The sequence below is a fragment of the Bos taurus genome, chromosome 9 (genome assembly GCF_002263795.3).
Source record: "Bos taurus isolate L1 Dominette 01449 registration number 42190680 breed Hereford chromosome 9, ARS-UCD2.0, whole genome shotgun sequence".
Lineage (NCBI taxonomy): Eukaryota > Metazoa > Chordata > Mammalia > Artiodactyla > Bovidae > Bos > Bos taurus.
Genome location: NC_037336.1, coordinates 60,761,980 through 60,789,160, shown reverse-complemented (window position 1 = coordinate 60,789,160; position 27,181 = coordinate 60,761,980). Strand labels below are relative to the sequence as shown.

General features: G+C 43.5%; 1 protein-coding gene across 2 annotated transcripts in view; it reads right to left on the bottom strand.

Moving 5' to 3' along the window:
• RRAGD (Ras related GTP binding D) overlaps window positions 1-27,181 on the bottom strand; it is a 57,238-nt gene that overhangs the window by 11,307 nt on the left and 18,750 nt on the right. Inside the window, 5 exon segments of one of the 2 annotated variants that reach the window (NM_001192828.3) lie at window positions 3,150-3,292; window positions 3,991-4,105; window positions 5,025-5,224; window positions 12,415-12,710; window positions 26,274-26,566. In NM_001192828.3, coding sequence (NP_001179757.1) covers window positions 3,150-3,292; window positions 3,991-4,105; window positions 5,025-5,224; window positions 12,415-12,710; window positions 26,274-26,412 — 893 coding nt within the window. In that variant the 5' untranslated portion in view covers window positions 26,413-26,566. 2 annotated transcript variants of the gene reach the window in all.

Sequence of the window (27,181 nt, the reverse complement as noted above, 5' to 3'; positions counted from 1 at the left end):
TTACTCCCAAATGATTCAGCAAAAACAAATGTGTATGTACAGTCATTCCTATGGAGCAGGCTTAGGGCCTGGGGTTGGCTCTAAGACTCCCCTCAGCAGATACCAAAATCCAAAGATGCTCAAGTTCCTTATGTATCTGCATATAACTTACACACGGGCATGCTAAGTTGCATCATTATGTATCTGCATATCACCTACACCTACATGCACTGCATGCATGCTAAATTGCGTCATTCATGTCCAACTCTCTGCAACCCTATGGACTGTAGCCTACCAGGCTCCTCTGTCCAAGGGAGTCTCCAGGCAAGAAAAATGGAGTGGGTTGCCATGCCCTCCTCCAGAGAATCTTCCCGACCCAGGGATCAAACCTGTGTCTCTTGTGTCTAACTGCCCCAGTAGGTGGGTTCTTTACCTGTAGTGCCACCTGGAGAGCCCAAACCTACACACACTCTCCCATTTTTTTACTTTCCTTTTGGCATGCGGGATCTTAGCTTCTTGACAAGGAATCAAACTGATGCCCTGTGCAGTGAAAGCCCAGAGTCTTAACTGCTGGACCATCAGGGAAGTCCCACTCCTCCTCCCCACCATATACTTTTAATTATCTCTAGATGACATAAAATGCCTAATACAATGTAAATATTATGGAAATAGTTGTCAGCGTGCGGCCAATTCAAGTTTTGCTTTTGGGAACTTTCTGGAATATTTTTCTGAATATTTTCAACCCACTGGTTGGTTGAATCTGTCAATGTGGAACTCACATGCAGGGCCAACTGTATTAGAAAAAGAGTGAGCAAATATGGCTGATAAAACTGGTGAATCCCAGAGAAGGGTATATCAGAGTTCACTGTACTATTCTTGCATATTTTCTATAGATTTGCAATTTTTTCAAAATAAAAAGATAAATATTTAAGAAAAGGTGTGGCCTGCAAACACAAATTACTTAGGTTTGAATCCTAGCTCTCTTATTTTACTGTATAAATTAGGGCAAATTGAGTCACTTCTTTGAGCCTCGATTTCTTCATTGTATATTAGCAGTGATTACTATAGTTTCCTAATGCAATGGAATAACATATACATAACACTAAGCATAGTGCTAAGAGCATATAAAATGTACAATGAATGTTAACTGCTATTATCATTACTGATATGACCTTTGTGATCAAAACTGGGCCCTTTGAAGACACTGATACATCCAGTCATGTATCTTTTGTTTATAGACAAAGGAGGATGTCATATACCTTTTCCTTATCTGAAACTGTGTGTTTTCAGAATCCCAGCTGAGATTCCTGAGCAGACCAGGTCACCTGCTTCTAGGGTCTCCAATTACAAGGCTGACCGCTTCCTGGACTGCGGCATGCACCCTCAGCCACCCTCTACAGGTCACCTGGGCTGGCTCGTGGCCACTCTAGCAAACAGTCTCAAGAACCCCAGAACATATGCCCCATTTGTGACCCAGACCCATACTGGTTCTTACTGAACAGGGCAGGTTCCCAGGCACACTGCATTCCACCACAGGAAAACAATCTGCCAATAAAGCCTTGCTCCCTCCTCCGCCCAGCCCCTTCCTCCCGGTGTGTGTTTGAGCTGGATAAAAGTAACTCTGATTAACATTGTTTGCATGAACAACTTACCATTTATGTCTAATTACCATATGGGAAAATAATGATTATGCATATCATTAAGTATGTGCCAGATTAATTGTGCTATTCATTGTTATTTGATTATGACAGTCATCTAAACTATAATCAGGATACTTTCATCCTCTATGACTATTTCAAGGTCATCCACTTAACAGTTTAAAAACAAGAGAATATTGCAAGGCAGCAGTCTTGGGAAATAAGGTCTATTTCTAAAGCCAGATGGCAGTGTTTAATAATAATAATAATAATAATAATAATAATAAGGAATTCCCTGGTGGTTCAGGGGTTAGGACTCCATGCTTCCATTGCAAGGGGCCCGGGTTCAATTCCTGGTCAGGCAACTGAGATCCTGCAATTCATGTGGCTCGGCCGAATAAATAAACTTAAAAAAAAAGTTTTAAATAAATTAATTAAAAAAATAATAACAGCAGATACATTTGGGGTCCACCAGGGGAGACCTAATGATATTTCATCCTCACTACAGTCCTGAGAGGTATGGATCAGTTTCTCTGTTTCATAAGGGAAGGGACTGTGGGTGGGCATGTATGTATAACAGTTAACAGAAAGAGCCTGAACTGAATGGAAGGAAAAAGTGGTGAGACCAAGGCTCCCTAGAAGCTGGCAGAGAAAGCTGCATAAAGCAGGCCACAGCCAGTGAGTAAAGAGAAAGATGATGGGGTAAAATGCTTTACCCCATCAATGACTGTGAGATGATATTGTGAGATCTGATATAAAGAGGCAGCAACAACCTAATACCTTAATAAGACAGTTCACACCCACTCACTCTGTACAAAATCCTGAATTCAACAAATTTACTATTATGGGGAATTATTTCTGTGTCCAGTAACAAAATCAATTTTCCTCATTCCTTATTTTGTATTCTTTTATATGTACAAGTAGTTCAGTTTTCTAAGAAGGTTAAGACTGTAATACTAAGCAGGTAATGTTGTTTGCTTATAGTTCTCTGCTACCCACAGCAAAAGACAATCAAAAGTATATTGGAAAAAAAAAAATCCAGCCATTATTTCCTATTATACAGAAGGTAACAGAACTATGGTTAATGTGAGATATTTATGTAGAAACCCAAGGATCCTAAAACTTTCCCCTCAAGTACACATGACATTATGATACGTGACAGATTTTTCAATAGAGGAAGTAGGAATCAGACGAGTTAAATACTAATTTCATTCCTTAATGATAGTGTGAGCTGGGGTTAGAAACTTCACCACTCTGAACCTCAGTTTTCCTATCTGTAAAATGGGAACAGTAATTCCCACCTCATGGAATAGTGAATTCAATGGTATAATATAGGAAATGAAATTATCAGCATAATGCCCAGGCATTTACTTAACAATTTTTTGTTATTATTATCACATACTAAACAGTGTATTTATAGATCTCAATCATTTCAAACAAAAGTATTAAGATCAAATAAGTAAATTCAAAATACCTCAAGGGTTACAAAAGAGAAATTTGCTTGATGGTAGCCTTTTAGAATGTTCTACTTACCCATAAATACACGAAATATCAATGACCACATCGATCATGTCACAGCAGAGCTCGTACGTTTGCATATCCACAGGGGTACTATCTGTTGCAATATAAATCTTACTGACCACATCAAAGAGAAACGCCTTTTCAATTCCAGAATTCTGAAACAAAAAGGAGATGCTGCCTTAAAGGGATAGCTGGTTTTAGAGCATGACATGGTTACATAAAATGATATGACACCCTCAGTCTCAAATACAAACGAGCAAAAATTTCGGTTATTCCATTTTATTACAATTTAAACCTCACTATCATGAACATCTTTATAAAGGACTTACTTAAGAAATGAAAATTGGAATTATCACACACATTTTTACTAATTTTAAATTAAAAAGTAGATCTTAAAAGTCTAAACAAACAAACTCAAAATTGTGCAGTGAGAATCAATGTGAATACAACTAAAGGTCTGTGGTAATTCTACTTTGAGCTGGTAGTTTTTAGGACTCAGCCAGCCACCATATCATTTATTCACAGTGTTAAACAGATTTTTAAAAATTCAACATCATATATCTTATAGCCAAAATCAACTTTTATGCCCTCTACCTCTGACAAGACTCTATTAACAGTGAATGATTGCCTACAACTTCAATAAACATTCCGACTATACCAGTGAAGTATAGGAACTGTTTTGGGAGTTAAATTTTAACGGACCTAAAACAGTATGTAGGCACAATCTTCAAATGTAATATTTCAGAGACCTTGAAGTACTGTCAGACCAAGTAGAAATTAGATCGTTTTCACTCTTGCAGTGTTATTCTTAAATTCTGCGAATGACTCTAATGGGATAATATTATTTACTTACTGAGATAAAGATGTTTAGCAAATTCTCCAGGGTGGGAAGTTGTGGAATCAGTTTCTGAACCACTTTGCTAAAAGCTTCAAATATTGAATGGTCATATATGCTTGTCAGATAAAAGCTGAAAGGCGAAACAGTATTTCATCACTTTTTACCTTTGACTGAGGAATAGGCTGTTCATACTATGTCATAACACTAGTACCATGCCTTCTGGATTTACTACAGCTCTTATACACACATTCCAGCCCCTTCAGAAGTCAAAACCACCTAGGTAAAAAATGAACACGAGAACTCCCTGGCGGTCCAGGTGTTAGGACTCTGTACTTTCGCTGCCAAGAGCCAGGGTTCAATCCCTGCGTGGGGAGCTAAGTTCCCAGAAGCCATGCAGTGCGGCCAAAAAAAGAACATATCTTAACAGGACATTTCTGTCCAACTCCCCCAAAGCAAGAACTGTGCCTAGTCTCTGCTCACTGCCTGGACCAGAAGGCTTAAAAATGCAGATGCATGTGCCTGTATCAGCTTCCTTACATTCTCCAAGAGAATGTGCACTAATTATCTTTATACACATCTCTCACGTTATAGCAGTTACATTATTGATATGCAAGTAGCTAATCTTTTCATTTTTCTAATTTGCCAAATGAATGATGCATACATACTACCCCACAAAAATTATAGAGAAGTGGCTTTCCTCTGTGAATATGTATTTCTATTCGTTTTTTTAGAGGATTCCTTATGATTATAGATACTACCTATAATAATAAACCTCAGCATCGATTAACTTCCTGGATGCAGTGTATGGGTTTTCTCTTCTGTGTTTTTCATATGAGGAAGGCTTAGCTTTGATCTTTGGTCGAAAATAATTTTTATAACCCCAACACTTTTCTGAAAGATTGGAGTTAGCACACATGAAACTCACTTTTCCCAAATACTATCCTGATGTCTACAGCACCAAACAGGGTACACAGGTCAATGACTGTCGGTGCCAACTACTCATGATGACTTTGGGGCCCCAATGATCCCTGAGGCATTTCTGTTCTCACCTGAGATGAATTTTTTCTAGCCCAGCATCTGCAAGGTCATCATTGGCCCTCTGGTGAATGTCTCTCTGGGTTTCAATTTTGTGGTCATCTGACAGACCATCCACTTTGTGAATAAACACCTCAAAGTTGATGTCGGTGTTGACTTTGTAGGCCCTGGTCACTGTGAGGTGGAGCCTGGCCAAGGCCTCCATGTAATCGTCCTGGGAACAAAGCACACGCATGTCAGGGAGGCCTCTCTGGGCTTCTTGCCAAAGCCTTCTGGGCTGCCTTCCACGGTCTCCCACCTCGCCCCACCCCCAGCTTTACTGAGGTTTGATTGACAAACACCGCATGTATTTAAGGGCCACGACATGTTTTGATATACACACGGTCAATGGCTACTTTGGGGGCACACAGGCAGAGCTGAGTGGTTTTCCTCTGTAGAAACTCCTCAGAGATAGAACAGCCTACAAAGCCTAAAATAATGACCATCTGACCCTTTTTAAAAAGTCTGCTGACCCCTGGTCTACAGTAATGGCCCCAAATAACACAATGCTGTTTTTTTCTCCTTCTACAGATGATACCCAAAAAAACACAATGAAGGCCTGTGTGTATGCATCTCTCTGTTTAAGAAATCAAACAGGAGACATCAAAGCCCCGTGTTTCTACCCATCCTGCCAGCCGAGCCCATCACTCTACCCCACATTTTCCAGAGGTAACCAGTATCCTAACTTCTGCCTTTAGCATCACTCACCTCTTTATACATTACTATTAAGACATACCTATGTATCCTTAAACATACAAAATTAATTTACATTATTTAAAAATTTACAACAATATCAACTTGCCTGTGGATTACAGTTCGCCTTCTTCATGCCCATTATGTCAGTGAGATTCACCTTTGTTGAAGCACATAACTAATGCGTGATTCCTATGAACAGTTCTATAAAATTCCATTGTGGATGGTCACTTACTTGCCTGCTGATAGACATTCAGAATGTTTCCAGTTATGTGTTAGATCAGAAGATGACAATGTGGCCAGTCTCACACACAAATCTCTGTGCCTGTTTGTGAGTTTCTTAGGGCTTACCCTGAAGTCAGGCTTGTTGGGTCAGAGGATTGAGCACCTTGAACTTGACTAGATAACATGTAAGAACCCCTGCTCCTCCAGACTCTCACCAGCACCTAGGGTTATCAGATCTCTTCATTACTGCCAACCTGAGGGGTATGAATATGTCTCGGTTTTTTGGTTTTTTTTTTTTCCTGGTTTCATGGCTTACAGGATCAAGTTCCCCAATCAGGGATTAAACCTGTGACCTGGCAATGGAAGCTCAGAGTCCTAACCACTGGACAACCAGGGAATTCCCCAATAGGTCTTGTTTTTACAGCAAAAAGGAAAGGGATCTTCAGAACAAAATTTAAAGGACTTTTCACCCCCTCATTCTGACTCCAAAACTGGACAAATGAAGAAAAGCCAATAAACGGGATGTTTTGGGGCATTCTTGTATTACCAAAACTAATTAATAAAAATGTACCCCTCACTTCATGGGAAATAGATGGGGAAACAGTGGAAACAGTGTCAGACTTTATTTTGGGGGGCTCCAAAATCACTGCAGATGGTGATTGCAGCCATGAAATTAAAAGACGCTTACTCCTTGGAAGGAAAGTTATGACCAACCTAGATAGCATATTGAAAAGCAGAGACATTACTTTGCCAACAAAGGTCCATCTAGTCAAGGCTGTGGTTTTTCCAGTAGTCATGTATGGATTTGAGAGTTGGACTGTGAAGAAAGCTGAGCACGGAAGAATTGATGCTTTTGAACTGTGGTGTTGGAGAAGACTCTTGAGAGTCCCTTGGACTGCAAGGAGATCCAACCAGTCCATTCTAAAGGAGATCAGCCCTGGGTGTTCTTTGGAAGGACTGTTGCTAAAGCTGAAACTCCAATACTCTGGCCACCTCATGTGAAGAGTTGACTCATTGGAAAAGACTCTGACACTGGGAGGGATTGGGGGCAGGAGGAGAAGGGGACGACAGAGGATGAGATGGCTGGATAGCATCACCGACTCAACGGACGTGAGTTTGAGTGAACTACGGGAGTTGGTGATGGACAGGGAGGCCTGGCGTGCTGTGACTCATGAGGTCGCAAGGAGTTGGACACAACTGAGCGACTGAACTGAAGTGAACTGATGTATGTATATGTATGGCTGAGTCCCTTTGCTGTCCACCTGGAACTATCACAACATTGTTAATCGGCTATAATATAAAATAAAAAGTTAAAAAAAATAAAGTAGCTGTCCCATTCTGCATTCCTACCAGCAGTGTAGAAGTTTCTCCATGTTTCCTTACATTTGGTATTACCAGTTGGTTGGTTTGTTTTTGTCTTTTTCAATTTTGGCCATTCTGATTGGCATGGGATGGTATGTCATTGTAGTTTTGATTTGCATTTTCCTAATAACTAGTGATTTTGAGCATCTTTACACGTGCTCACCTGCTAACTGTATGTCTGGTTTGATATTTTGTCCATTAAAAAAAAAATGTATCCCCAGTCTTTAGATAAATCAAAATACTAAGATACTAACAGGAAACTATGAAGGGAGAAAAAGACCAGACAGTCATTTTCATCCTTCACACTCTAAAGAGTTGTTTAAAATGTAAAACAAACATTGGACGCTGTGGCATGGTTTAGTCACGTCTGACTCTTGCGACCCCATGGACTGTAGCCCACCAGGCTCCTCTGTCCATGGGATTCTCCGGGCAAGAATACTGGAGTGGATTGCCATTTCCTCCTCCAGGGATTAGATGCTGGGCTAAGCATTTTGGAGAAATTCTAGTTTAATAATTTGGGGCACTTTCTTAATACAATATCTCAAATAAAAAACAAAGTCATGATTGTACAATTCCACGTATAGAAATTCTAGATAAGGCAAACTATTCTATAGAGACAGAAAGCACATCATATCAGCCCAGGCTGGGACCTGGGCAGGGGGTACATCTGAGAAAGGATACAAAGGAAGCTTTGAGCGTGGTGGAAACATTCTTAAAGTTAGAAGGTGATTAGAAGGTGTATAGTGGTTGAACTGTGCACTTAAAATGAATGTAATTTGGGACTTTCCTGGTGGTCCAGTGGTTAAGCATCTGCCTTGCAGTGCAGGGGACGTGGGTTCAATCCCTGGTCAGGGAACTAAGATCCCACATGTGTTGGAGCAACTAAACCTGTGTGCTGCACCTACTGAGCGGCACGCTACAATTAGAGAGCCTGAGCGCTGCACACAATGCAAGATCCAACGTGCTGCAACTAAGACCTGACGCAGCCAAATAAATATTTGGTTAAAAAATGAGTGCAATTCACTGTATGGAAGTTACACTTCAACAAGTGTTATTGATTATGTCTTAACTGAAGAGATGAGTTAAGGGCATGTGTCTGTAAGCAGAAGCAGCCAAGGTCAAGAGTGTATCATGATCTCAAAAGATTAGAAATCATTCCTCTAACGTCTCTGCCAAGCACATGAAACGGTCTGATTACCAGCAAACTGATGAAGTGGTACAGATCTACAAGAGCTAAAAAATGACATGGCAAAGAAGGAAATATTTGATTACTAGAGCAGAGAGACAGTGAGTGATTTTTTCTCCTATTGTGCTTATTATCTTCTACAACAAAATTTAAAAAAGGAAAAACACATTGCCTGGCTTCTATTCTAAAATTAGATCTAGGAATTACAGGCAGGTCACAATCACAATCACCAACACGAGTTAAGCCAACACTCTAGTTTGGATCCCAAGCACCTGTGAAATTGCTCCCGGGGCAGGGTGGGGGTGCTTCCCGGTGGCTCAATGGTAAAGAATCCACCTGCCAGTGTGGGAGACAGAGGTTCAATCCCTGGTCTGGGAAGATCCCGCAGGCCACAGAGCAACTAAGCCAGTGCACCACAACTACTGAGGCTGCGCTCTAGAGCCCGCGTTCCACAACGAAAGAAGCCACTGAAATGAGGAGCCACCACACCGCAGCTAGAGAGTACCCCCACCCCAATCCCTGCAACTAGAGAAAAGCCCAAGCAGCAGTGAAGACACAACACAGCCAAATAATAAAATTATTAAAAAAAAAGAAATGGCTCCTGGGGTTGGGGGGCGAGGGTGGCCCTGGAGACGTGCTACATTCTGTGGGCTGCCTGGGGCGGGCAGTGTCACTTGGGTAGTTCATGGGAAATCACTCTTGATGCCTTCATTCTCTTTTATTTTACAACATTATGTGAGGGACACATTTTTCTCCTTGGTGATATATTTATCTGGCGATCCTGTGATTGTGAGGAATTCACAAGTGAAAAATAAAACTAGGAGGTGTCAGACAAACAGAGTACTGCTTAGACTACTGCGGTGACCTTCAAGAGTTGCTGACACTGTCCTCAAGTTCGGTTCTGTTTAGTGTTTGCAATCACATCAAGTAGAGATTCCCATAAATGTGATTTTTTACAGTCTGCTTCCAACAGAAAAGTCTATTAGGCAGACTTGGAAACTGCTTCGTTAAAGAAGTTAAATACTCCTTAATTTTAGTAAATGACAACTTTTAACAATGCTTTTCCCTACCTTTTAAAAAGTGTAACTTAAAAAGATGTATTTCTTACTCTTATGCATTTCGTTGTCCTGTGGCCGGAACGAAACCCAATGGCCCAAACAAAACCCAACAAGCCAAGGAACAAAACAAAGAACACATTTACCAACCCCTATTGAAAGTCCACTTTTTATGCTCAGGTTAAATTAAAACCAAATTACAGCTGCAATTTAAAAAATAGGCAAAAAAAAATTAAAAATAGAAAATAAAAACTGCCAAGTGTGGGAGGGAGAGGCATAAATTTGGAATTTGGGATTAACATATACACACTAGTGTGTCTAGCGTGTGTGCTCAGTCCTGTCCGATTCTTTGTGACTCCATGGACTGGGGCCCACCAGGCTCCTCCGTCCATGGGATTTCCCAGGCAAGAATACTGGAATGGGTTGCCATTTTCTACTCCAATCTTCCCAACTCAGGGATCGAACTGATGCCTCTTGCATCTCCAGCGCTGGCAGGCGCCATCTGGGAAGCCCAACATATACACACTACTGTATATAAAATAGAAACCAACGAGAACCTACTGTATAGCACAAGGAACTATACTCAAGATTTTATAACAACCTATAAGGAAAAGAATCTGAAAAAGAATATATACATATATACTCTTTAATATATATCACCAGAAACTAATATTGTAAATCAACTATACTTCAATCAAACAAACCAAAAAAAGGGAGATTACTGAGGCAATAAAAACACCCTGAACAATGAAAAAAACTGGCAAGTGTACCTATTTTATCACATTAAAGTTGTATTATCGACACCTGAGACAGAGTTGCACTGGCAATTCAAATTCCATAAATGTAAACTGTATGTATACAGAATCTGATATTGATGTTAAGCGCTTCCTGAGCCACAGTCCTGAAGTGACGAGTCAGGGCTGGAATCTACTTACCCTCAGGCAGGGCCACCAGTGCTGCCACCCAGCGCAGCAGCTGCAAGACCCAGGGAGAAAAGGGAGTTTAGAAGAGACAGAGGAGCCTGACAGCCCTGGAGCCTCCCCTCCCATTGAGTGGCTTGTTCACCGCCTGGGTGCTCCTCTTGGGCTTTAAGCTTCCTGACTTATGGTGCTGGCCAACCTGAGACAGGAAAGGGATACTGCCAAAACCACAGATGGGCCAGGAAACAGGTCAGGAAGAGCAGGACAGCCAGCAAAGTGTGGCTCCCAGCAGCACCTGGACCCAAAGCAGGTGCTAGAGGCGTGTATCTCTGGATGGACCCACAGGAAGAGAGGCATGGCTGTCCATGGATCAGATACTGGAATGGACAGCTCCCTAGCCCACTACCCCACACACAAAGGAGAAAAAGAACTTCAAACCGTCTGGCCATGCGCCCGCAGCTCCACAAGTTCACCGTGCAGTCACTTGGAACTAAAAGGCTGAGTTGCAAATTTCATTATTATATTAAACAGGCACCTCGATCCACGAGTGAGTTTACGATGCTCTCAGGCATGAGTAGTCTTGTCTGTGAGTAGTTCTGCAAGCATGGCCTCAGAACCATTATTACCGATGGTCATCATAGCCTTTCTTCCCCAACACGACTGGGCTCACAAGAGGCTCAGCCCCACCTGTCCATTTGCAGGTCTACAATTTCAGGCAAACATGAGACCTGAGCTTAGAGTTGGCTTAGGGCATTCCTGTAGGACTTGTTACCTTTTAATCCCCTATAGCTGCAAAAGAGAGCCCTCAGGAGGGCCTTCTGGCTGGCCCACCGTTGGGGACACTTTCTAAGAGCAACCGCACGTGGAATAGTTTGAAAAACATCAATGTCGATGTCCCAGTCTGCTACCTGTGCTCCTTCCTAAGACTGACCTGCCTGAGATGCATTTTCAGTCCTGCTGTCTCCCTCTCCTCCTGCCCTTATACCATCAGCCCCGTCCCCCACTTCACAAGAAAAAGGTCCAGGGTACCAAAGAGACCATTCAGAAGGCTGGTCTGAATACCAATAACATGAATGACTTTCAAGCCTCGGTGATAAGGTTCTTCTCCAGCCAAGTGGCTCCCAATTCTTTGCTTTCAGCCAAGTTAAAATGAAAATACAATCAGGATTGTCTACTGATAAACCACAAAAAATATTTTTTTGTGTGATAGAAAATCAGGTAACCTAGGGGATACAACTTGGAAGGAATTTAAATAACTGAGTGAATGCTAGAGCTAAAATCACCCCCTATCCACCTTATGTGAACAAGATTTTCAGTACAAACAGAAACCAAAAACAGAATTGATGCTAAACCCTTAGTCAAGCACAGATACACAGATGGAGTAAAAAAAAATACATGTATCTCAAATTTCACATTTTGTATTTAGTTACCTCTAAAATACACACTATCATGCTGCCTTAATGGTGTACTAGTATGAACTGCAATAGTTTGATTCAGAAGAAAAATGTTCACACTCAGAGAACTTATCTTCACAGGAAATAGTAAACACTTTGAAATGTAGATAATCATGTATTTTTGTTGCAGAGAACCTGTGATCTTTTAGAGATACCTGCCAAGAGTACCAGAGAGGGGACACGCAGCTGCTTTCATTGGCTATCACAGTGGTCCCCTCCCTCTGGGAGGTCCTCTTCAGGCTTGCTGAGAGCACACAGTTCCCAAACACTGCTTGTTGCTCAGGGTTGTGTGAAGGGAGACTTTTTTCCCCCTTTCCAAAGCCAGACAGCCACAATTGAGAAATGCTAGTCTGGCAGAAATGCCTATTCCTGATCCTAAAACCCAAACCCAAACAATCACAAAGGAACTTGTGTCAATTTAGGGGAGGAGGGGCATTGCAGTCCCACCAGACACCGAGATGGTGCCTTACCTGGGAGTCTATGACAAATATCAGTGCTCCTGTTCCTCGGAAGATCATCTCATAGTCAAAGGTAGGGTCGAAAAAGTCAATCTGTCCTGGGAAGTCCCAAATCTGAAAATTAACAAAGGAGCTGTTGGAAACGTCCTCCCGGCAGATCTTGTTCGTGCTCTCCAAGAACAGAGTTTCGTTGGGAGACATTTTATGAAAGACGACTTTCTGGATGGATGACTTGCCGCTCCTTCTTAGGCCCATGAGCAGGATCCTCGGCTTTACCTCTGTGCTGAAGGGGTCGCTAAAGTCCAGAACTGGGAAAACCACAAAAGAAGAAGGAAGGTGAGAGGCTGTCACAGTGGTTAGTGAGAGGAGTTTCACTTCCGCCTTACACATGATTTATGATCCACAGACAATGCTACCTTTTCAAATACAGAAAGCGCAAACTCCATCACCCCCTCATCACCGGGCCAGCGTTTAGTAAGTGAAGAGCCCTGAAAAATGCTGCCTCACCATCTCTCACACCATCTCAGAGGGCCAGAAAACCTGGGCAATTCCCCATCACAAGCAGGAACTCTAGAGTATGAAGACTAGAGGTTTCCTGGAACAGACTATACAGGGAAAGAATCCACCTTAGCATTCCAGAGTGAAGTCCTTCTTTGTCCAGATCATCAGTGTTCGCTAAAGAGATGCTTGTTTATTTGAATTATGCCTCAAAGAAACAATTTTGGACGTCATCAAAATTTAAAACCTTGTTGCTTCAGAGGACACATCAAAAAAATGAAGACAATCCACAGAGTGGGAGAAAACATTTGCAAATCATATATGTGATAAGGGTCTAGTATCCAGAATACATAAAGAACTCTTACAATTCAACAAAAAGATAATCCAATTTAAAAATGTGTAAAGGCAATTGCACCCCACTCCAGTACTCTTGCCTGGAAAATCCCATGGATGAAGGAGCCTGGTAGGCTGCAGTCCATGGAGTTGCTAAGAGTCGGACATGACTGAGCGACTTCACTTTCACTCTTCACTTTCATGCATTAGAGAAGGAAATGGCAACCCACTCCAGTGTTCTTGCCTGGAGAATCCCAGGGACGGGGGAGCCTGGTGGGCTGCCGTCTATGGGGTCTCACAGAGTTGGACACGACTGAAGCGACTTAGCAGCAGCAAAGGATTTAAATAGACATTTCTCCAAAGACACACATATGGCTAATGAAAAGATGCTCAATATCATTAGTCATAAAGGCAATGCATATGGAAAAAATGAGATGCCACATCACACCCCACTAGGATGGGTTAAAAAGCATTGACAATAACAAGTGTTGGTGAGAATGTCAAGAAATGGGAACTCTCATACACTGCTGGTGATAACATAAATGGTGTGCTTTGAAAAAATAGTTTGGTAGGTCCTCAAAAGCTTAAACATTGAGTCACCATATGACCCAGCAATTCTACTCCTAGAAGTAAAGAACTTACATATGTCCAAGCAAAAATCTGTACAGGAGTGTTCACAGAAGCACTAGTCATAACAGCCAAAAAGTAGAAACAATCCAATGGCCATCAGATGAAATATGAATTAACAAAATGTGGTATACCCATATAATGGAATATTATTCAGCCATTAAAAAGGAATGGAGTATTGATTTGTGCCACAACATGATGAATGTTGAAAACATTATGCTAAATGAAAGAAGATACAAAAGATCACAAATTGTTTGATTCTGTTTATATGAAAAGTCCACGACAGACAAATTCATAAAGACAGAAGGTACTTCGTGGTTGCCAGGGGCTGGAGGACGGGGGAAACGGGAAGTGACCATTAATGGTTATGTGTTTTCTTTGGGGTGATGAAAACATTCTGGGATTAAATAGCAGTGATGTTTGCAGCCCTTTGTGAATATACTAAAACCATTGATCTATATACTTGAAAAGGCAAATGTTATGGTATGTGAAGTATATTCCAACTTTAAAAAACAAAAAACAAAAAACAGCTCATGACTGACAAAAATAAAAAACCAAGTATGAAACCCAGTGAAAGATCAAGAAAATAAACCAACATTTTAAGAAAAATGCAGAATACAGACAAAGATAGAAATGTGGCATTCATGAAACAAGGACAGTTCAGAAAAAGAGCAGTTATGGAAAAGGGTCTTAATGAATCTCAGAAATAGAAACATAATTGGCAGGAGGGGAGGATATATGAATTGAAAAGCAGAATAAGCAGATGAACACGGCATTAGTGACTGGAAAGTCAGCCTCTCAGAATACAGGACAAAGGGACAGAACAATGCAAAGTATGAAGTAAAGGTAAAAGCAACACCAAGAATAAAATTCCAAAGTCCCATTATTCTTCAAACAAGTTCCAACAAGAAAAATTACAGAATATGGGGGAAAGCAATACTGAACTAAATAGATAATCCTTTTCCAATTAAAATGAACATGCCCACAAAGTAAAAAGGAGAAATTTAAACAAAAACATCCCCACACCAAGAATAAGTATAGTAAAACTTCAAAACATCAGGAATAATAAAACTTAAAACTACGAAAAGAGGAAAACTATTACCTACAAAGGAATCATAAAGACATCAGACTTCTTAACAACATGAATGAAAGAAGAGAACAGGAGAGTATCCTATGTCAAGGATGGAAGGAAAATATCTTTCACCCCAGATTTATATACCCAGTCATAGTATGTCTCAAATGTAGGAGAGCAACAAGTGTAGCAAGATGTTTTCCAGGAATTCCCTGGCAGTCCAGTAGTAAAGACGGTAAATTTCCACTGCTGGGAGGCCGAGGGTTCAATCCCTGATTTGGGAATTAAGATCCTGCAAGGCTCCTGGTACAGCCAAAAAAAAAAAAAAAAGACATTTTCAGACATTGAAGGACTCTGAAAGCTTACTGCCTACTTAATCTCTTTGAAAGAATTACTCAAGGATACACTCCTGAAAGAAAATACACTCAAATATGGTGAAATGCAATAAGCAATGGAAGACAAATTTTATTGAAACCTATTAATTTAAGATTAAGTATTGATTTTAAATTTTGGAATAAAAAATTGGAAACTAAAATTCCAGACAAGGCAGACATGGGAGATTGGTGAGAGAGAGGTAGACAAAAAACAGACTAGTATGGTTCTTGTTAGAAAAGCACAGTTGCGTATCAATTTTTTAAAACAGAAGAATAAGTTTCTCAAAATATAAAACAGGTGCATCACATTAAATTACATACAACCACAAAAATATTTCAGTGCTTATAAATGTCTTCATCTCTTCTCAGTTTATACTGCTGGATGTGGGTGCAGATTTTAACTTCTCTTCAGCAGGGTCTGCAAGACTCTATGTGGAATGATCACTGACAGCGCTGCCCTGCAGGTTGGCTCTCTTCCACCTGGGAGAACGTGGAGGGGATAGAGACCATTGTGGAAAGGGGAGGGAATGTGTATGAGTGTTTACAACATACATAGAGTGGCTGGGAAGTGAAATATACATATGGTTATAATATACACACACAGCTGGAAGTATTTCCTTTTCCCGGCCAAATTCAAGCATGGGCTGCCAACTATAAACAGCTGGGAAATGGTGAGTCAGATCAGCAAGAACACCATCAACTCTGTAGAGACCCCTCCACTGACCCCCATTCAGATGTATTTTATCATATTTAACTATTGTTGTTTAGTTGCTAAGTCATGTCCAGCTCTTTGTGACCCTGAGGACTATAGCCCACCAGGCTCCTCTGTCCATGGGATTTCCCAGGCAAGAATACTGGAGTGGGTTGCCATTTCCTACTCCAGGGTAGGCTTCCGAGGTGGCGCTAGTGGTAAAGAATCCACCCTGCCAATGCAGGAGACACATGAGACGGGTTCAATCCCTGGGTCAGGAAGATCCCCTGGAGGAGGAAATGGCAACCCACTCCAAGTATTCTTGCCTGGAAAATGCCATGGTCAAAGGAGCCAGGTGGGCTACAGTCCCTGGGGTCACAAAGAGCTGGACACGACTGAGCACACACACGCTGCAGAGGATCTTCCCCGCCCAGGGATCGAACCCAAGTCTCTGGCATTGGCAGGTGGATTCTTTCTCACTGAGCCACCCTGGAAGCCCATATTTAATTGGCATGTACAGTAATACACTGTGTGCCAGGGACCTTGCCAGACATGTCTACAAACTTTACCCACCCAATGAGGAAGAACAAGTCTGTTCTACCCCTGAGGAACTTGGGGCAATGAACCGGCCCAAGGTCACAGGACTGGTATGTACTAGCGCCCTCATCCAGGGCCTTAGCCGTCAATCAGCTGGCTTTCAACTAAAACTGCAATGAAGACACAAGACTAGAAAATACCAGAGTGTGTTATGCATGACAAGAGTAAATGCTGCTAGGGAAACTCTTAAATTTACTTATACGTAGGTGGGTGCTATTTCACAATATAAATGCATTTTTTTATTGTGAACCCATGATCAGAAAGTTTTGTATGCCACTGCTGTTGATCAGGGGAGGTTTCTTACATCAGAAAAGCCTGCTGACGAGACTACTCTGGTGGAGTAGTTAAGACTCCACATTTTCACTGTAGGGGGAACAAGTTTGATCCCTGCTCAGGGAACTAAGATCCTGCATGCTTCATGGCTCGGCCAAAAAAAGAAAAGCCTGCTGGCAAAAATTTTCCTTCTAATCCTCCCCCACTCTCTCAAATATCCCTGCTTCTGAAATCCTATGGGGTTTCTCAGAGGCTCTTGTTCTACTCTGGGACTGGTAGTCAGGAGCTCCCATCAGAAAAGGAAACACCCGTGGGTCTCCTGCAGAGGGCTGCCCTCCACCCATCACATTTCCCTGAGCTTCACCCACTTGCTCAAGTTTGATAAGAATCACCTGAGGAAAGTGACCCGTTAAAGAGAATGAAGGAGAGCTGCTTTGAAAAGAGCAATGAGAGGGTCATTAAGAATTTCTTTATGTATTTTAAGGAAAATCAGAAAGGAACTACAGAAAAAAATCTGGGACTAGAGCTGGGACCCCAGAAAGGGCTCTTTAAAAGTGTAGGTGGGGGTTTGCAGGAAGTTGCCAGAGTGAGGTGAAATTTACAAGAGGGCAGTTTGTTCCCCTTTCATAAAGGTTCCCTGAATGTCTGCCAAGTCTGACAGGGCTGAGCCAGGGCTGCAGACACAAAGAAAAACTTCATTTCTTAGTGATTAGAGAGGAAAATAGACAAGAAAAACTGACAGCTTTACAATGCACTGCTATCTAGGTGTTACGGGTTCAGAGAGAAGGCTCCCTGGAGAAATCACCTCTGAGTCTTCTAGGCGAGTTATAAAAGAGATGAATGAGGGAAAGGTCATGCCAGGAAGAAATCTGGCCTTCCTGGAGTTTAAGGAACAGAGTTTAAAGACAAGCCTGCCCACTCTCCAGAGGCCTCCCATAGAACTTAGAATAAAATCCAAATACCTTCTTTCCCTAAAAGGCCCTACCTAGGTGGGCTGCCCTCTCATCCCATTCCTGGTTCATCCTCCCTACCAGCTCCTCGTCCTGGAGGCACACTGGCCTTCTGCTTCACCTTTGGCCTCCACTCGATTGGCTTTCCCCAGGCCTCCCCTGGCTCTTCCTCCCACCCAGCCCAGGGGCAATTTCACCTTCTCTTGCCTCAATGGGCCCCATCACTTGCTAATATCCCCGTGTCTTCTTCATAGTACTTCACTATACAAAATTATCTTTTTCCTTTATGTTTGTCTTGATTTGTTTATCGTTTGTCTTACATATACACAGGCAAAAAACTTGGTAGCACGTGGTGTGAGCCCAATAAATACCATTAAATAAGTTAGTTGATAGATTAACAGGCTAAGTTTTGAATGAAATGCAGGGAACTTTGGATTTTACTCAGAAAGCGATGAGGAAAATCACTAAGGATTTTTAAGTAGAGACCAACAGGATCAGGGGCTTCCCTGGTGACTCAGTCAGTAATAAGTCTGCCTGTAACACAGGAGACCCGGGTTCGTTCCTTGGGTCGGGAAGAGCCCCTGGAGAAGGAAATGGCAACCCACTCCAGCATCCTTGTCTGGAGAATCCCATGGACAGAGGAGCCTGGAAGACTACAGTCCACGCAGTCGCAGAATCAGACACAACTGAGCGGCAAACACACAAACCAACATGATCAGAAAGCGTGTTCCAGAGACTCACTCCACTTAAGGGGGTCAGTGTGGGGACTGTGAAGAATTCTAGAATAAGCCACTATGGCTTGAAAAAAAGATTATTTTGAGCTAAAGGCACCAGAGTTCTTGAAATCCCTTTTTTGTGTAAAGCAGATCCTCCTCCAAAGAACTCAATTGTCAAAAATCTCCTCCCCAGGAGCAACTCTCATCTTTTTTCGGAGACTGAGACAAAAAGAAGTTGGCTATACCCAAACAATGTCACCAAACCCCCTTCCCCCATCCCCTTTGAAGTCATTTTTCTCTCAGAAGTGTCCCTCTACCCCCTCCTCCTCCTCTCTTAAGATGGTATATAAGTCCCAAATTCTAACTGCCTCCTTGAGTTGAATTTTTTGTGAACTCGCATGCATCAGTATTTAACTAAACCTATTTTTCTCTTGTTTATATCTTTTGTCATATCTTTTAATTTGCAGGACTCCAATTCAGAACCTAAGAGTTTTTCCTCCCTGACAATAAGGAGGTTGTTCTAGAAACACAAATGAGATGAATTTGGAAATGGGCAGAAAGAATGGATCCACAAGAAGCTTAAATTCACTCAATAATACTCAGTGATCCTCTGAACACAGGGGACAAGGGAGAAAGAAATCCCTGGTTCCCAATCTGGAAGATCAAGTGAACAAGGGCCCACTTACCAACTTGTAAAGGCAAAGAGGCTGAACAGGGATCTGAAGTCGTTGAGTCCAGGGTGTCTCTTGGCCTATGGCTCAGATGAGGAAAAGACTGGGGCCTCAGAAGGCAATACAACTATGAAGATGCAGGAAGGTTTGAAATGGTAATGCAGGTTGCTGAGATGGTCTATGCTTTGTTGGCCCATTTTCCCCCTGATCTTGTTAGCTGAGGATGAGGGCACATTGGAGAGGTTTGAGCCTTGTTCACAGTGAAATGGCTCAAACCAACCTGTTCCAAACTCTTATCACTAAGGGTTACCATTTACGGACCACCTACAAAGCACACAGTGTCATCTCTAATCCTCAAATTGATAACACTCATCCTTTGTCAGATGTGAAAACTAAGCCCTCAGTGTTTACCAGAATAAACACTCAATAGACATTCACTGGTTGGGATGATAAAAGGGATTGATGGGACTTCCCTGGTGGTCCAGCGCTTAAGACTCCACGCGTCCACTGGGGTCTTGTTGCAGAACTAAGATCTTGCATGCTGTGCAGTGCAGCCAAAGATATTTTTTTGAAAAGAAAAGAAAGTGAGCAGAATAACTGAAACTTTAAGAAGAAACTCCACATCTGACTTTGGCACAGCCAGTACTTAGGTATCAAGAGGGTGAATTTTATGACCAAGTAAAGCTTATCCACTGTGGTCAGGGGCACTGAACATACCTATCTTCCGCTGGGTCCTGATACGCAATTTCACAAACAGCAGATGGAGCTTTGTAACTAGACCACTGGGGATCCCAGGGAAACTCAGTCACCCAAGGGGTAGCATTATGAGGAGGAGTTATCTAACTGGGCCATTGTTAGCCTTTAATACCTTCAAGTTAATGACTTAACCCTGAAGTGGCAGAGCCCTGTCAAAAACTACAGAAGGGAGAAAGATAGATCAGGGACTTGGGGGCTGGGCTGCGTGGGAGGCCACATCTGACTGATCCTGTGGGCTGGGGATGTTCACAACAAAGAAGGGACCAGAAATCAGGAAAATGGGAACTGAGGTTCTGACAGGGTTGACCCTGACTTCCTGGGGAGGACAAAGCATTGTATGAAATGCATTTCCTAAATTCTGATGTCTCTGACAACTGCGAGCTATTATTATTAAGCAAAGTTCTCCAAGAGGTGACACCTTTGAACAGACCCAAAACTGGAAAATAAAACAAAGATTTAACAAAAGGATTAGGATAATGTGGTAGCAAATGGAATGGTTGAAAAAGTACTGTGTTAGTGCCAGAGTGGAGTGGAGTCAGTCGCTCAGTCGTGTCTGACTCCTTGTGACCCCATGGACTACAGCCGACCAGGCTCTTCTGTGCAAGGGATTCTCCGGAAAGAATACTGGAATAGGTTGTCATTCCTTTCTCCAGGGTATCTTCCCAATCCAGAGATCGAACCTGGGTCTCCTGCATTGCAGGCAGATTCTTTACCCCTGAGCCATCAGGGAAGCCTGTTAGTGCCAGCTGCTGCTGCTGCTGCTGCTAAGTTGCTTCAGTCATGTCCGACTCTGTGCGACCCCATAGACGGCAGCCCACCAGGCTCCCCCGTCCCTGGGATTCTCCAGGCAAGAACACTGGAGTGGGTTGCCTTCTCCAATGCATGAAAGTGAAAACTCAAAGTGAAGTCGTTCAATCGTGTCCTACTCTTAGCGACCTCATGGACTGCAGCCCACCAGGCTCCTCTGTCCATGGGATTTTCCAGGCAAGAGTACTGGAGTGGGGTGCCATTGCCTTCTCCAGTTAGTGCCAGACTGGGGTTCAAGCTTGCCCACTTACTAGCTGTGTAAATGCCCATACATGTATCAGAGCCCATGAGCCTTTATCTCCTCTATCAGTTTCTGTTACAGTGTACACACGTACACGTACACACACACACACACACACACACACACACCCATTGTTCTTTCTTTCTTTCTCCCCCAGCCCAAGCCTAGGTAAGGAGAGGGTCTTTTGTGGAATGTGACCAAGTGAGAGGCTCATTCACCCTTGAGGAAGTTAGAATGTCTTTGTTATTAGTATTCTGTGGGGTCCACAGGGGCTTAAGGTTCTACTGATACACACTTATGGTTTTATGAAGAGGCCTCGGGATTGTTTATATTTTGCATCTCGGGATTGTTTCTATTTTCATCATTATCTGTAGTCCTTTACATTTCTGATCAATGGAACTATTTACAATTCAAGACCCAGAAGTCCAGTAAGAAATTCCAACCCAAGTAGGAATTAAATATACCAATGGTATTATTAATAAGAGAATATTCAAAAAATGATGAAGATTTACTCTCTGATTAACTGACTACTTCTTAAGGAAAACTAAATGCAATCAGAATACATATTTTCAAAGGCAGAAAGGGTTTTGAAGGTGATTTTTATTTATATGTGAAGATCAAATCTTTCTCAAATCCTCTCACATCACACTGGCAGGTAACTAAAAAACATGATTCCATATACGAATATTTCCTTTACATATGTATTCAATAACATTTCTGGGAATTCCCTGGCGCTTCAGTGGTTAGGACTCTGTGCTTTCACTGCTGGGGCCCAGGTTCAATCCCTGGAGGGGGAACTAAGATCCCGAAAGCCATATGACATAGCCAAAAATAAGAAAACAAACAAAATATCTCTAATGTGTTCTGACCTACCCATGCTTCTGCAAGAAAGGAAAAGTATTCTTGTGAGCTTTTCTTTTTTCCCCCAAACTATCACTCTGAGAGTGATCAAGTTTATTTCACACACGGAGAAACAGCTGGAGTCTTCCCCAGAGGTCCTCAAGAGGAGAAAGGCCACCCGCAATCTGGGCGCTTTAGGCCAGAAGTGAAAAACCCCTATTTGTCTTGCATGTCACAGCAGAACCAGGGAAAGCCACTGTCACAGGAGAGCTTTAAAGCCTTCTTTGAGAATTTAAAAGTTGCCTTTTTTAAAATTTCTTAAAAAAAAAAAAAAAAAATTTTTTTTGTAGCACCTTGTGGCATGTCGAATCTTAGTTCCCCAACCAGGGATCAAACCCACATCCCCAGCGCTGGAAGCATGGAGTCTTAACTTCTGGACTGTCAGCAAGTCCCAAGAGTTGCCTTAAAAAAAAAAAAAAAAAAGGTAAGGAATACATGAATAAAAGAGGTAGAGAAGAAGAAAGAAAAATGAGCAGGGCAGAAGTGACTGTGGAAGTGAAATTATGGGATGGGAGCTGTGAGACTGAATAAAGCTGAGTGAACTCCGAGAACCCGCACCCCAGACAGAAAAAGATAATCCTTCAAACTCTGAGCCACATCCCTTATCCAGAACTCGCTGTTACTGCATCTTTTTCCCCTAGACTACCCCATATCTGTTTTAATATTAAAATGGGAGAGATTTCTGGTAAAAGTAGAGGATCAAGATTCTATGACACCAGGAATCACTGAGACATGTTCACAACTATCTGATATAAAAATACACTATGTGTATTTGAATAAGCTCTGGGCCTAAGGTGTGACCTTGGTCACATCATTTTCAATTATTCGAGGCTTTCATCTCTTCCAACACTTATATATCTCTGTATTTTCAGAACCAGAAGAGATTAGCTATAGCCAGGATTGTAGTCAACCCAAGTCAATACGGACAAGAGAAGCGACTTACATTTCCATGAACCTGACCCTCTCCTAAATCTCGCTCAGTTCTAGCCTTGTGGCTGCAAAAAAGTCCCGTGGCATCTCTGAGCCATGGATTCAGGATCAGAAGAACAATTCTACTTACTCTCAAGAAACAATGAGAAGAGATAACTCACTAATAATTTTAAATATTATTTTAAGGAAAAAAAAGCTGACTAATGATTAGTAGAATTGCCAGATTCACCACTTTTATACCCATCAGGGAAGTATCACCTGCTGACCCTGGATTTTTGTGTCTCCTGTAACCACCTAAACGGTCACTTCCTCAGACCCTGAGAGAGTACATGGGCTGCTATGGAAACAAGACCACACTTAGCTGCACTGTGGGTGAGCAGTCGTCTTAGCCAAATTTTCCTTAAAAATTGGGAGAGACTTCAAGAAAGAATAACTTCACTTTTGGATTAAAAACGATCACTTAATTGCTTTCCTTATTATTATAGTTTTTAAAGCACTGTAATTTCCTTAAGACTTAAAAGTCCATTTGTGTCTAAAAATAAATTAAAAAAATAACCATTATTTTTGGTGCAATTGTTTTTAATGGTTTAATTATTGCTTCCTCTCTCTAGAGTTTTTTTTATCTGGACCATGGGGGTTGAAGGTGAGACTCATCTTATCTCTAATTAACGACCCTGAAAGGCCGGAGTCGGGGGGGGGGGCGTTCGGGGAGGGTTCAGAAGCGGCCAAATCAATCCTAAACAGAACTAAAGTACCTCAGAACACTCCTGCTATTCATGAATAAAATGTGGAGTGTAAGCCAAAGCAGTTTAGTTTAAGGCTCACCTTAGCCGCACTAACATTTTTAAACTTAGCATAATGTAGTAAAATGTATGAGGCAACTCGGTTTAAAAATAAGATGGAGGGTTTCTTGTAAGACCACGGGCAAATAAAAATCACACGACCCACCTTCAATCACATTCTTTTGCATAGCAAAGCTGGTCAGACCTGCATCTCACACACCAGGGCAGAGTTCTGAACCTCACGGAAAAATCCCCACGTCACTGTGAAGCTCAGGCACCGAACCAAGCCCATTAGGAAGGTTTGGAATTCATTAGAGAAATGCTTTGTTCATGGTTCAAAGTGCACCATATTCATCTTTTCTCAGAGAAAATAAGTCCTCCTCTCCAACCCCCACTTTCCACTACTGGAGTTTGTAAATGTAAAATCTACCCCAAATACCAAATAACACAGGGTTATAAGGCAACACAGGGCCCAGGGCTCATTAGAAATCGGAATGACCATCTGGTGGCACCTTGATGCCTCAAGAAAGGAAGACCACAGGAGCAGAAGTCAGGACTCCCAGGGACCGTATCAGCTGGCATGACAGTTGTCAGGGACAGTCCTTGCTAGAACTGCTGACTGAAAAAGCAAATGTTCTGATAGAGATTCTGCATTCAGGCCTAAACTCTCAAATCAAGCCAGCAACACTTGGAAAGAACAGGAGCCCAAGATAATGGAGGAAATCTTCAGAGAACAAACCATGGCCACAGCAGAATCAAGTGGAGAGAGGCCAGGCTTCATTCAAGAATGTGTGCTCCTCTCACCACACAAATATACTCTGTGCTTTTATAGCAAGATTCCAGTTTGATCCCAAGAACTCACAAGGGAAGATTCTGATACAGAAGCATCAGTTACAGGTGGGTTTACCTTGGGTTAGGAGCAGTGGGGCGCATCCTTCATCTGGCTCTGGGGTAGCCCTTCCTTCAGGAAATTCCTTCCCCTCAGCTAAAGTGTTAATTTCACTTCAAGTCCCCAAATCAAAAATGCAAAGTGCCTCTTTAAAGAACTGCAAGAAAAACAAACAGGCCCCAAGCATTTCCTGGATCCCAGTCTCTGGCCCCCAGGACAATATCAAATTACACGGTTTTTCTTCCCCAATATAGTCTCTTTTCTTTTCCTTTTTTTCAGAGGATCACAATTGCACCCTATTTTGTGTCTACCCTTTCAAAAACCTTGCAAATACATTCCCATTCCGAATCTCTCAGGAGCCTCCTAAGAATCTAGGGGAGGAGCTGACAAATGCAATTTGAATAATAATGAAGCGACTGAACAATTTAATTACCAAAAGTAGCCCTAGAGACTCCAACAAAAGGGTGAAAAGCCTTTATCTACAAAAATGTGGCCACCTGCTAGACTGTGCGACCAATTATGGGGAATGCAGAAGAGAGAGGTGCACAGGTGTGCACACGAGTTTAAGCAATTGAAGAATTAGCACAAAATCTCTCTAGGGACTGGCACCCTGAAAGAGTGGCTTGGAAAGCTCCTTTATCATCAGGCTCAAGACTTAACTTTCTCCCCCTTTCTGATTCATTGAAAGTAGCACCTACAGTTAAGTAAAATACTGCAAACTGCCCTCCCACCCCCAAGAGAAAGGCTTTGTTTATGGAGAATTTAAAAAAGTTCAATGAATTTTCAAAAAAGGTTCTTCAAAATCAAGTCAAGAAAGTACTGTTTAATCCCTCCTACAATTTCTTTAAAGTGAACATTCTAAGTTCTTTCTTTAGGAAGCTGACAATTTCACCTAGATGTTGCGTTTACCAGCTTTATTCTACTGACCTTTCCAAATGACCTTACAATAAAGGACTTTTTCCTCGCTTTGGAGGGAAACAAAAAAGATGAATCTTTCTGGAATCCTAAAAGGCTCTCAACTTCCTTAGGCTTTAAGAATTAAATGCAGGAAGCCCCCACAGGCTGGCCAATTGCTAAATCCCGCTTTTTGAAAAGGAAACAAGAGTTTGCTTCTAAGTGGCCCTGTATTCCCCCGCCCCGCGCTCACTCCAGAGCAGGCGCTGCCATGCCCAGGTGGTGACACCTAGCAGAGATAAGGTGTCCTAACAACCGTATTTGCCTGGATCTCCAGATACCTGCGGCCACTCGGTGACCCCCTTATCACCTGGGCGCATCCCCCAGCCGCTCCACCGGTGCCGCAACGCCGGCCCCTGGACCCCTCCCGCGGCGACACGGGGCAAGACTGACACCCGCAGCTGCCGACGACCTGCCAGTCACGCTGCCGCCGACTGCCTTTTTTAGCCATGACATCTGACCCAGGCTTCGATAGCAACATTCAGGGAGAGGTCCCAGGCACGCCGGTCGGTCCCTCCCCTCCCCAACCCCCAGACCCTACGGAGAGCTCGGAACTGCCCGAGAGCGCGCGTTCAGTCCAAACGCCTCCTCTTTGCCTTCTCCACCGATCCCGGTCCCCCCGCCGCTGCCTGCACCCGGGCTCCCCCATTTTGCAGCTCGCGACAGCTCCTCCGGCGCCCCTCCCGACCCCAACCCCGAAACTCCGCTCTCCTGGATCCCCTCCAAGTCCGCGGCCCGCGCGCCCGGCTCGGCGGGGGTGCCGGCCGAGGTCCTCCCGGCGGGGGGCCGAGCCGGGGACCCGACGCTCACCTCCCTCCTCCGCCCCGCTGTCCGGCTCGGCGTCCGAGGAGTCGGGCCCGTCTCCGTAGTCCGCTAGCCCCACCAGCTCATCCTCCTCTTCGTCGTCTTCCTCCTCCTCCGGCTGCGGCTTCCCCAGCACCTGGCTCATCGCGCCCACGGCCGGCCGTCCCGGGGACAACGGGGGTCCCTGGTGGTGGGGGTTCGGCCAAACCTCCTGGCCTGCGGTTCGCAACCTATTTCTAAATTGAGGTTTTGTCCCGAGGTCCGTGGGCGGGGGCGGGGACCGCGCTTCCCCCCGCGGCGGTCGGCGTCCAGGTCTGGGTCCCGCGGTTCCCAGCGCGCCCGGAGCCCCCTGCCCCGCCCCGCCTCGCCCCGCCCGCTCTCCCGCCCGCCGGCGGAGGAGTCAGCCGGAGCGCGGCAGTTCCTCCCCCGAGGAGGGAGAGAGAGACTGCGTGACCCAAGTCACCTGACACACAGTCACACACTCACACACTCACACACACACACACTCACACACATACATACCCCGCACGGGAGCGAGCGCGCTTTCCCGGGTGCAGGCACAGATCGTTGGGGCGCTGGGCCGAGGCCGCGCGCATACACTCAAGGGGGAGCAAGGCGGCGCGGCGCGCGCGCGCGCACACACACACACACACACACACACACACACACACACACACACACACACACACACACACACACACACACACACACACACACACACACACACACACACACACACACACACACACACACACACACACACACACACACACACACACACACACACACACACACACACACACACACACACACACACACACACACGCCGGGTACTCGGGGCCCCGGGACCCGGCGCAGTCACCCACCGCGGCTGCGCGCCCGGGGCCCCCAAGCGCCCCTCCTGCACGTGGTCC